This window comes from Pongo pygmaeus, chromosome 13, assembly GCF_028885625.2.
Source record: "Pongo pygmaeus isolate AG05252 chromosome 13, NHGRI_mPonPyg2-v2.0_pri, whole genome shotgun sequence".
Classification (NCBI taxonomy): Eukaryota; Metazoa; Chordata; class Mammalia; order Primates; family Hominidae; genus Pongo; species Pongo pygmaeus.
Window position 1 is genome coordinate 59,908,266 of NC_072386.2, and position 12,909 is coordinate 59,921,174.

General features: G+C 35.7%; 1 protein-coding gene across 7 annotated transcripts in view; it reads left to right on the forward strand.

Moving 5' to 3' along the window:
* SMC5 (structural maintenance of chromosomes 5) overlaps window positions 1-12,909 on the forward strand; it is a 95,725-nt gene that overhangs the window by 31,775 nt on the left and 51,041 nt on the right. For all 7 annotated transcript variants that reach the window (XM_054501702.2, XM_054501704.2, XM_054501703.2 and 4 more), the window contains exons 9-10: window positions 7,394-7,649; window positions 9,458-9,612. In XM_054501702.2, coding sequence (XP_054357677.1) covers window positions 7,394-7,649; window positions 9,458-9,612 — 411 coding nt within the window. The remainder of the gene's footprint in view (window positions 1-7,393; window positions 7,650-9,457; window positions 9,613-12,909) is intronic.

A 12,909-nucleotide genomic window follows, 5' to 3' on the forward strand; every position in this document is an offset into this window, starting at 1 on the left:
TTAATTACCTTTATGGGTTCTCTTGATTTATTTGTGTAGATTCAGAGTGTATTGTCTAGGGTCCTTTCATTTCAGCCTTAAAGATGCCTTTTAGTATGTCTCGTAGGGGAGGTTTCTTTTAGTTCATTGAACATATTTAAAATAGCTGTTTTAATCTTTTCCTATTTAGAAAAAAAGTACGTGCAGCTCACTGCCAGCACTCATTTAATTTTACATAAACACACTCTGAGGCTTAACCAAATCTGACTGATTTTCAATGTGAAAGTAAGCACCGCCGGCAAGTATTCTCAGGGCAAACAGAAAAAGAGTTAAAGCCCCTTTGTCTTATAAGTCCATTTCTGTACTTCCTCAGGGACTTTTTCTGTTGACTGCTTTTTTCCTGAGTATGGGCCATACTTTTTCCTTTATTTGAAAGTGTTACAAGTTTTTGTTGAAACTGAACAGTTTAAGTAACATACTTTAGCAACTCTGGAAGTCAGTCCCATTCCCCTCCCCAGGGCTTGATGTTGTTGCTGTTTCATTGAATATGTTGTTGGTGTTTGTTTGTTTAGTGACTTTCCTAGTTCTGTAAAGTTCTTATTCTTGGTCATATGTGGCTACTGAAGTCACTACTAGGTTAGTTTGGTGGTTAGCTAATGACTGAATCTGTATTTCGTAAAATGCCTGGAACCCATATGTTTCCCAGTCTTTGTTGAGGATCTCTGTGTGTATATTGGGTCATGCCTCCATCATTCAGCCAGGCAGTATTCACACTTTACTGAGATTCAGTCATTTTTCTTCAATAAATGCTCCTAAGATTGTTGAAAACTTTGGTTAACTCTGTCTCAGCCTTCGCTTCCTATTTGCACACAACCTCAAAGTGAAACAGAGATGAGAACTTAGGGTCTTCTCAGGTCTTTATGGATCATGTACATAGCCCTGGGCATGCACACAGTCCTGCTAATGCACATGACCTTCTAGAATCCCAGGAATTTCCAAAACCTCATACGAGAAGCTCATTCCCCAGCCTTTTCTTTTAAGATTTTTGGTTAGCTTATTGTTTGCTGTAACTGTTACCTGCTTCAGGCAGTTGTGATGCTAAACAATTGCTTCTGATTGTTTTTGACAAATGCATCCAAGGAAAAGGCTGTTTTGCAGTGGTGAGCTGTGAGTCAGGTCAAATACAAACAAGCCTTATACAAGTAAGTTTTCCCAGGAAACTGCCGGGTAGATCAGATAATGACATTTCTCTGAGAATGAGGATTTATTAGGTTGGTGCAAAAGTAATTGCATTTTTTTTTTGCCATTATAAAAGAGCTCCAAACCTGTTCATATCTCTCCAGTGGCTGCTAGACTGCAGGTTTTCGCTATGATTGTGGGCTGTTGCTTTTCAAGGATACCACATGAATGGAACAAGGGGTTTAGGAATGAAGCAAGTTCAAAATTCTACAGAGCTTGCTGTTTTTATGGAGATTCAGCCATTTTTCTTGAATAAGAGTTTCCCAGATTGTTACAAGCGTTTGGTTAAATTCCAGAGTCCTGAAAGTGTTAATTTTGACAATTTTTGTCAGTGTTCTCATCACTTTTATGGAGGAGAAGATTTCTGGAGTTCCTTACTTCACCATTCCTGATGACATCCAAATCTTTTCTATATCTACAGAAAAATGTTGCTGGGATTTTAATAGGAATTTCATTAAACATTTGGGGAGAATTGAAATCTTTACTATGTTGAATCTTCTGATCTATGAACATGGTCTGTCTCTATTTATTTAGATTTTTTATTTCTTTCGTTAGCGTTACGTAGTTTTAGCAACAAGTCCTCTTTGTGTTTTGTTAGATTCATACCTCTAACTTAATTTCTTTTTTTTCTTCTTTGGTAGATATTTTGGGAGTTTCTACCTAGGCAGTCATGTCAACTACAAATGGGGACAGCTATCTTTCTTTCTGATTTGTATGCACTTACCTTATTGCATTGGCTACAACTTCAGCACTTTGTTGAATAAGAGCGGTGAACACTGAAATCTTCACCTTATTCTTGATCTTAGGAGGAAAGCATTCAGTTTTTCATTATTCAGTATGTAATGATAGCAGGTTTTTTAAAAAATATATATGCGCTGTCAGATTCAGGAAATTCTTATATGTATTCCTATGTTTCTAGGAATTTTTATATTGAGTACATACTCAATTTTGTCAAATGCTTTTCTGCATCTATTGATATTATTGTGTAAGTTTTTAGGTGGTTAATAAGTGATGGATTATATTGATTGATTTTTGACTACCAAATCAATTTTGCATCCCTCAAATAAACCCCACTCAGTTGTGGTGTATAAGTGTATAATTCTTTTTGCATATTGCTGAATTCTGTGTTAAAGGATTTTTGCGTCTGTATTCATGAGTGATACTGTTTTGTAGCTTTTTGTATTCTCTGCCTAGTTTTGGTATTAGGATAATAACTAGTTTCATAAAATGAATTGGGAAGTGATCCCTCCTCTTCTACTTTCTGAAAGAGATTGTATAGAATTGATGTTTATATACTTTAAACATTTTGTGTAATTCTCAAGTGAAACTCTCTGGGTGTAGAGATTTCTTCTTGGAGGGAGTTTTAAAATTATGTTTTCAACTTCCTTAATAGCTATTAGACTAGTCAAATAATCTATTTCATATTAGGTGAATTGGTCCTTTTGTCCAAGTTGTCAAATTTTTTGTATGCATAAATTCTCTTATCCTTTGATATGTATAGAATCTGTAGTGATAACCCTATTTCATTCCTGATACTGGCAATTCCCCCTCTCCTCCACCCCCCTACTCTTTTTTTAGTTAATCTTGCCAAAGGTTTGCTAATTTTATTGATTTTTTTCAAGGAGGCAGCTGTTTGTTTTATTGATTTTTCTCTCTGTTTTCCGTTTCATTGATGTCTGTTCTTATCTTTATGATTCCCCTTCTGCCTGATGTAGATGGGCTCATTTTTTATAGGTTCTTGAGGTGGAAGCATAGATTATTGATTTGATGCTTTTCCTCTTATGTATACACTTAGTGTTATACATTTTCCTGTTATCACTGCATTAGCTGTGCCCCACAAATTTTGATATGTGCTATTTTTATTTTCATTCAGTTTATTGTATTTTTCTTTTCATTTTTCTTGAGATCACACAATTTGTTTATTCACTAACCTGGTATTAGACATTTAGACTATTTCTAGTTTTGGGCTACTGCCAGTAGATCTGCCATAGATATTTTTCTACCATTTTTTGTATGGAAGTATGCTTTTATTTCTCTGGGATAATTTCCTAGGAGTAGAATATCATAGGTGTGCGTTCAGTTTTTTAAGGAATTGCCAAACTTTTCCAGAATTTTGGTAAATTAATTGTAATTAATAAAAGTTGACTTGTGATGGCTTGGAATTTTTGTTTTTAATGGTCCTTCGTGAAAAATTACACCTTCTTAAGGTGTAATTTGAGAAACATTTCTCTGGAGTAGCCTTGGAGGGGTTAGATTTAGGTAGCTAGAGGGAGTCTCCTTACATTGTACAAAGTAAAGCAGAATGAGTAAGGATGTAGGTAAAGTGATAGATTTAAAAGCAAGAGAAGGAGGGACTACTCTAATTATAACTTCTCTTAATGGAATGAATATGAGGCAAGGTCATTAGCTGAGTGAGTAGAAGGAAGGCAGCAATAAAGGATTGAATGAACAAAAGGTATGAACTCATCTCAGAAAGAGAGCACAAGTTTATTAAAGAAGTGTAATGGGTTTATCTGGTAGTTTTGAGTGCCTGTTTTTTTGTGGCCATAGATTTAAAGTGAGACCAGTTTTTGAGGATTTCTTTCATTAGCTCGGTTGCTTAGATATAGATAGTTAGAAGGTATATAGATAGGTTTAATTAGAACTGGGCTTTTTCCTGGCCAGTGTGACATAAGAAGAAAGTCAAGGGATCTTTCCAAGGGAGTGGTTATAGCGCTGCATTGTGGAGCCTCAGCTGATTAAGGAAAGAAATGTAAAAAGGTAGTGGGGTCAATGGATTGCACAACCTTGTGGGGGTCAAAAGATAAAGTAGGAATACCAGAGTAAGTAAAATGGAAGAAAAGAAAATAGTGACCAAAGAATAGAATTATGGAAATATGTTTTTCAGAAGTGGTATGATTTGGGGGGCTTTATGATCTAGAACATAACCCTCCTCGGCTACCTTCCTCTGTTCAGTAGACAGGTGGCTGAGGAAAGGTTAAGGAAAAGATGATTGAAGTTGAAGAAGTAGGGGAACACAGAGGCCAAAGAGTTAGATTGATTTTCTGTAGATATGTTTAAGTCACATGATGACAGATATAATGATGGAGAGAGGAAGACAGTGAATCAGATGCCAAAGTCATCCCTGAATGGATAAGGTTGGGGAGGATTTTCAGGGAGGTAGTTAACATAGCAACAAGGGTAATGGGTGACAAAGTCTGACCCCATGATCTTCAGAGGAACCAAAGTGGGGCCAATTAAAGGAGGAAGGAGTACAGTGGGGATTAATGAGAACACCCTCCCCACCTCTGTGTCCTGAAATAATGGTTTATGGCAGGAAAAGGTCACCACTTGAGAGGGCTCTGGGGAGAACAGGTGTCTTCCAGAAATAGCCAAGTTTCCATTAGAACAAGAAGAGGGAACATTCAGGCAGGGCGTGGTGGCTCACGCCTGTAATCCCAGCACTTTGGGAGGCCGAGGCGGGCGGATCACGAGGTCAGGAGATCGAGACCATCCTGGCCAACAAGGTGAAACCCTGTCTCTACTAAAAAAAAAATACAAAAAATTAGCTGGGCGTGGTGGCGGGCGCCTGTAGTCCCAGCTACTCAGGAGGCTGAGGCAGGAGAATGGCTTGAACCCAAGAGGCGGAGCTTGCAGTGAGCTGAGATTGTGCCACTGCACTCGAGCCTGGGTGACAGAGCAAGACTCTGTCTCAAAAAAAAAAAAAAAAGAAGAAGAGGGAACATTCAGAGAAATTGCAGATATAGAGCAGTATGGAGACAGTATCCTAGTGAAGGTAGGTGATTTAAGAGGTTTAGACTTACTATACCTGAGCTAAACATGGATATTAGTCAGAGTAGGACTAATGTGATTAGTCATGGTAGTTTCTTGGATGAAGGTGACAAATGAGTTAGTGTTCAGAAAACTTAATTGAAAGGTAAGGGATCATTGGGCTGCTTTTCAGTTTTTCAGGTCAATATCAGACAAAGACCTTCTCTTGGTACAACTTTATATGGTAGGCCAGTGATTTTCAGTAGTTTGGTGGTCCCTATTTTGCTGGGATTGCAGAGGTTCTGTTAGTGAATCTTAATTCTGTATCGTCTTTAGTGTTTAGTGATTCTTAATTATATATTGTCATCTGTGACATGCTCATTTATTTTCCTGAATCTCTTGAATTTCCTATTATCTGCTTTTAGGCCCATTGAACATTGTTAATGTTCAGTGACATGTATGTATCTTAATTTTTTCAGATATATTTTCTCTTGCTTCTGTATGTTTGGTTATAGGAGAGAGGATTTGGGGATATGTGCATTTTGTTACTGCCAAAGCTAAATTTTTAGAAAGGAAAAATCAATACCCACATTTCAACAGGAGATGGGATAAAATGTGGTATATCCATATCAGAGAACATTATGCACAAGATGTTAAAATTTTATTTTGCAAGGACATGAGGGATAATGAGAAACTGCTCTCAATGCATTTTTAGTGATGCCATTTAGTAAAAAGAATATATATTCTACAGGCAGATATAAGTAGACATTAAAATGTAAAAGTTTACCGAGGCAGGCAGATCACTTGAGGCCGGGAATTTGAGACCAGCCTGGCCAACATGGTGAAAACCCAGTTCTACTAAATATACAAAAATTAACCGGGCATGGTGGTACACGCCTGTGGTCCCAGCTACTCGGAAGGCTGAGGCACAAGAATCACTTGAACCCAGGTTGCAGTGAACCGAGATCGCACCACTGCACTCCAGCCTGGGCGATAAAATGAGACTCTGTCTCAAAAAAAAAAAAGTAAAAGTTTAAGGACCTTAAGATTATAAGTTATTTTTATTTGTTATAAGTCTCTGTATTTTCAGCAATGAATGCGTTATAACTTTTATAATGAGGAAGGAGAGGGAGTAAATCTGACTTGGAAATAAAGCTGGCTAAAACAGATATGTGATGTGTTAAATTTATCTATTTTAATGCAAAAGTCTAGTTGTAAAATGTAAATTGGGCATATAAGTGTATATTTGTTTATATGTGTGTGTCCTAAAGAAAATCTTTACTCTGTCTTAGGTAGACCATAGTTTTGATAAAAATTTCACTGACATCAAGTGGCAACTTACATAGCTGGTTATAAAAATGTAATTTACCCTGAATATAAGTGAAGGAATCTAAGCATATAAACTGATGATTAAAATCTCACAATATTAGTCTGAAGTATTGGTAGAAAATATTTCCATTGGAAGAAAATAGTTTATTTCTTTTTCAAATTACAGGTTGAGTATCTCTTATCCAAAATACTTGGGACCAGAAGTGTTTGGATTTCAGAGTTTTTCAGATTTTTGGAATGTTTGCATATACATAATGAGGTATCTTGAGAATACAACCCAAGTCCAAACACAAAATTCATTTATATTTCACATACACCTTATACACATAGCCTGAATGTAATTTTAAATGATGTTTTTAATAATTTTGTTTATGAACCAAAGTTCGTGTATGTTGAACCATCAGGAAATAAAGGTGTCACTGTCTCAGCCACCCATGTGGATGATCCGTGTTTGATGGCATCACCATCATTCCTGACTCTCTATTATATGCTACTCCTAAACAATCATTTTTAAATACTTATTCACACATAAATACCTAACAGCAAAAACTGACATACAACTAATATAGTGAAAAAATAATGTGTTCTGGGTAATTTGTGGTGTCATGTCAGCACTAAAAAAATTTCGGATTTTGGAGAATTTTGGATTTGGGATTTTTGGATTGGGGATATTCAGCCTGTAATAGAGTGACTTGTAATCTTTATTATCATATTTATTATTTATGGAAACTGTATCACATATGCCACATGACTTTTAATTTTGGTCTTACGGCATATAGTATGTACTTCCTGTAAATATTTAGAAATCCGTTGGGCTTTTAAAATATTTTGTTTATTCAGGAAATATTTAATGAGTGCTAATTATATACTGAGCACCACTTGAAGTATTTTTGAGATATATTAGTGAATGTGTAAAATAAAGTTACAGGTAGTTTGGTAGAACTGGTAATGTGCTAGTCTAATTCTCACAGGACACCTTTTAGTGAGGAAAACACCTATGTTAGATTGTTTGCATGTTAAAAATTATATTACTACAGAAGTCTTATAAACCAAGAGGAAAACAATCTCAAGTACTAACCTACTTTTGTTTTATTAGATTGAGGAACTTCAGCAGGCTTTAATAGTAAAGCAAAATGAAGAGCTTGACCGACAGAAGAGAATAGGTAATACCCGCAAAATGATAGAGGATTTGCAAAATGAACTAAAGACCACAGAAAACTGCGAGAATCTTCAGCCCCAGATTGATGCCATTACAAATGATCTGAAACGGATTCAGGATGAAAAGGCATTATGTGAAGGCGAGATAATTGATAAGCGAAGAGAGAGGGAAACTCTAGAGAAGGAGAAAAAGAGTAAGTTTCATAAAGTTAGAATGAAATGTTTATAAAATGTAGATATATCTCTGTTGATGGACTTTCTTCTGCTTCTGGTAATTATTTCTATAAAATGTTCAAGTTGCCTTCTTGAGGAAGCTCAACTCAGTTCTTCCAACTTCATACCTTAATTATCTATATCTGTCGTGTACTGTAATTTGCCATGATAGCTGACCACTGTCTTCTATCAGATTATGGCACTTGATTTAATTCTCTATAAATGCCTAGCTTTATTTTCTTTACAAAGTCATTCACTATTACTCATATCAAATTTAAGCTCTTTATTCTAGCCTTCGTAACCTTCTGTTAGCTTAGTTCCTTGAAACCTGTCCAATTTCATCTTTGGTTTTCTTTTTTTGTAGACCATGTGAATAGATCTGTGGTATTATTTGGATAGGGATTTTATATTCTGTCTTCTCAATATGTATGACTAAGATCAGTTTAAAAAAATTTTATATGTTTATCAAAGTATTAGATGTGTATGGCTAACAAAAAAAAAAAAGAAGAACTAGAAGGATAGAAGGGTGGCACAACTCCTTTTTTACCTCCAAAGCCAATCAAGAGTAAGCACTTTTAACTCTTTAAGAAGATTTTTTCTAGTAATCCTTCCATATATATCATATTCTTATTTCACTATTGCTTGATTAATCAACTTTAGACATTATCTTTTTGTATTTACTCTAGATGTAGATTTTACCTTATAAAACTTCTCTATTATAAATTCTTCAAATGGGATTATTAATAATGATTTTTATTATTATAAATAATATACATATCCTTTTTTGGTCATTTAACAATTGTCAGTATTGCTTCAATCCACACTTCATAAGCTACAAATAGTACTCCCTCCCACCCTTGCTTTTTACTTTCCTCCCTTCTCACATTCTAAATTCTCTCATTTATACTCCAGTTTTTATATTTTCAAGGCCAAAACATTTAGTGTTTTATGTGCTTTATTTATGGGTTAATTCTAGAAGTTTAGAAATACTAAGTATTGTTTATTAAACTTACTCATAGCTGAACCAAGTTGTGCATTATAATTAAATTTCCCTTCATTGATAGCTTTTAAAAAGCTTTTAATTTTTTTTTTTTAATTTGCTTAAGCATTTTCTTAAATTGAAGAGGAAAAAAAAAAAAGCTGTCTTATCAGGTATTCTCTTGAGTCCCATAGCCTTCTGTCCTTCTCCTTCCATCTAAACTGGTTGTTCTTGAGGCCTGCATGGTTATCATTTGTAATTTCTCTCGTGCCTTTTCTGTGTTATAAACCTATTTCTGTATTCCATGTCTCATTTTCTTGCATCATGCCCTTATTTTGTTGGAGTACATTTTCAGGTAACCTTCTAAGAAGAGATATTTGGGAATTAACTTCAGAGTCTTTGCACCCTTTAAAATATTCTTATTTCATCATCCCCCCCCCCTTTTTAGTTTTGTTGTATATACAATTCTAGAATGAAAATATTAATTTTTCTTCCAGAATTTTGAGGGCCTATTGCTGTTTGTCTTTTGATAGGAAATCTAGTGTTTTCCTTGTGGGTTTTTTTGTTTGTTTGTTTGTTTTTGTAGGTTACCTGTTTTTTATATTTGATAGTTTCAGGATCTTATGTTTTCCCAGGTTTTTGGACATTTTAGAAAGATTTGTTCAGGTCACATATTTTCCACTATGGGAGTACTTGCTGAGTGGTGTTTGTAACCTTTAGAACTAGGGTATTCTTTTGTATTATTATTAGATTATTTCACTAATTAAAATTTGCAGAGAAACAAGACTTTGTTTTGTTTTACAATTTTAGGTGTGGATGATCATATTGTACGTTTTGACAATCTTATGAATCAGAAGGAAGATAAGCTAAGACAGAGATTCCGTGACACGTATGATGCTGTTTTATGGCTAAGAAATAACAGAGACAAATTTAAACAAAGAGTCTGTGAGCCCATAATGCTCACGGTAAGAAACTTTGTTCATCTTGGTAGTATTGGTTTTATTATTGTAATCATAGATTTTTGTTTTAAGACATTTTAGTCCCAATATTACCCTGGTTTTACATTATCAGACTTGTGGCATCTGGCATGCTGCTGAATCTATACATGAGCTTTTTAAAGGTCCTTGATCAATGAGAGTAATAACTGTCATAAAACCTGTGCTTTTTTCTAGAAAGAGGTATAAAACTGGCAACTTATTGACCTAGAATCATGTAGAAAATTAGTTTGGTTAGCTGGTTCCTTTTGGCGCTTGTTACTAGATTGTAGCGGGGATTAGATTAAAACCTGATGAAGAGGTAGAATGCTGCTGTAAATATGTTGATTAAAGGAAAAAAACTAAGAGGATAGGCAAGAAAATCACCTGTTACAAAGAACGGGCATTCTTAGGATTTTGAAAATGAAACCAACACTTTATTGACATCATAAAATTTTGATAGCTTTTGTTGATGATTGTGGGTCATCAAGATTAGGTGAAGATATATTTAATAAATCATCTAGTGAAGTATGGCCATGGATTTACTAAGATGTTTGCCATCCAGACTGTTTAAAATAGTACGTTTTGGGCACATGAACGGATGAAAGAATAAAAAACTAACATTCTTTGGTCATGATATGTTAGAGCAAACTTAAAGTTATCCTAAGATTACATAAGGATTATTTTTGCTAGATAATTTTTTTCTTTAGAAAAGAAGACATCCTTTCAGGATTCGTGAAAAATTCTATTCTCTGTAACTCATGTTTGTGTTATACTTTATTAAAAATCATTTTATATAGTTTTCAATTTTTTACCATATCTTAAATTAGCAAAGTTAATATTCATAACATTCTCTTATTCACATATGTGTTATTAGAATATTTTTGCTAGATCAAGAAGAGAATTTCTATTTTAGATGCATTGTTTTGATTAGTCTGATGAGGATTGAAAGAAAGTATAAGAAAAAATATTGTGACCCTTATAAAAGTTATAATGCAGGTATAATTGTTAACATTTTTACTAAAATGCCAGTGTCAAAATAATACTTCAGAACTGTATTAGATTTGTCTCCTCTTGTTATTTGGTTTTCTAATAGTAGCATATATCACCAAGTCAGATTAATAGCTGGCATATATTTCCATTTTAAATTGCATTCGAATCTTTGAGATAAAGAGATATATTCTGCTTTTTTACCCTTTTCAGACTAACCTTTCACCTTTCCTGCCACCTTCCTACATTCACATCTTCCACGCAGTTTACTCACCTTTCTAGGTCTAGTTGAAATGCCACTACCGTCATACACAAGTGAGCAATATGCAAACTTAAAATTTTAGTGATATAAATGGTCATTTAGTAGTCTGTTTCTATGATTTATTTTTAACAATTCCAATCTAGAATTGGAGAAGTGTACAAAGATTTACATATGAACTCCTCACAGTAGTGTTTATGATAGCAAAATGATGGAGCAAAGAAAGAAAATTTATGAAGATGCTGATTGGTTCAATAAGTTACTTTATATCCTTATAATGGAATATTATGCAGCCCTTAAAATGTTGCTGTAGGTCTCTATTTACTAATATAAAAGTAAATTTATGACATGTTAGTAAATCATAAAATAGGTTGTGGAATAGGATGTATGGAAAAATTTTGTTTAAAAAATCATAAAGCAGAAAGCTGCCATCAACCACCAGATCATCACAGAGTGCTGCGTCTCCTGTATCTACCTATCTCTATCTTGCTGCTTTGATTGTGATGATATGACTGTGAAGTTCTTGGAGGACTTTGACAAATACTTTATTCACTGAACTCACGAACAGAGGGAACATCCCAAGAAACTGGAACCTGCATAGCCAACAAGGTGTCTAAATCTTCCTTAAGGGCTGAGCACGATGGCTCACGCCTGTAATCCAGCACTTGGGAGGCCAAGGTGGGCGGATCACCTAACATCAAGAGTTCAAGACCAGCCTGGCTAACATGGTGAAACCTCGTCTCTACTGAAAATATAAAAATAGGTCGGGCACGGTGGCTCATGCCTGTAATTAGCACTTTGAGAGACTGAGGGGGGCGGATCACGAGGTCAGAAGATCGAGACCATCCTGGCCAACATGGTGAAACCCCATCTCTACTAAAAATACAAAAATTAGCTAGGCATGGTGGCACGTGCCTGTAGTCCCAGCTACTCGGAGGCTGAGGCAGGAGAATTGCTTGAGCCAAGGAGTTGCAGGTTGCAGTGAGCTGAGATCACACCGCTACAATCCAGCCTGGCGACAGAGCTAGACTCCGTCTCAAGAAAAAAAAAAAGAAAATATAAAAGTTAGCTGAGCATGGTGGCATGTGCCTCTAGTCCCAGCTACTGGGAGGCTGAGGCTGGAGAATTGCTTGAACCGGGAGGCAGAGGTTGCAGTTACCCAAGATTGTGCCACTGCACACCAGCCTGGGTGACAGGATGAGACTCCATCTTATAAAGATAAATAAACAAACAAACAAATAAATAAATCTTCCTTAAGGACATCAGGGAAACCTCCAAACTGTGAATGTGTGTTACACTTGGGAAAAAAGTGTAAATAAGTCACTACTGGAACCACACAAACTGGCCAGTGACCCTACTTGTGTGACTTCCTTGTCTTCCTGAGCAGGTGAAATCTGTCAAAGAATTGAATTGCCATGTAAACCAGTTTATATACGCTGGGGGCCTTGGAATCTGACGTGGCAGAATATTTCTAACAAATACGCTTTGGGGCCAGGCATGTTGGCTCATGCCTATAATTCCAGCATTTTGGGAGGCTGATGCGGGAGGACCACTTGAGTCCAAGAGTTTGATACCAGCCTAGGCAACATAGTGAGATCCTGTCGCTACAAAAATAAAAATTAGCTGGGCATGGTGGCATGCACCTGTAGTCCTGGCAACTCACGAGGCTGAGGTGAGAGGATTGCTTGAGCCTGGGAGGTCAAGGCTGCAGTGAGCCGTGATCACACCACTGCACTCAGCCTGGGCAATACAGAGTGAGACCCTGTCTCAAAAAATAGAAAAAAAAAACAATACAGTCTGGGAGAATGTGATCATGAGAGCTAAGTCCTAGACTGGCTTATCTCTAACTATATTTTTTTTTAAAAGATGACTTTCTGTGGTCATTTTGGGGTTACTTTTACCCTTTCTATAAGTTATCGTAAACATCCACCTATGTTTTCTTTTATTTGTATCATTTCTTCCAGTAAAGTAATTTAGTACCTCCCCCCTCAAATTGCGAAACAATAGTGTCATTGTTCATAGCGTTTATGCCCGGATGA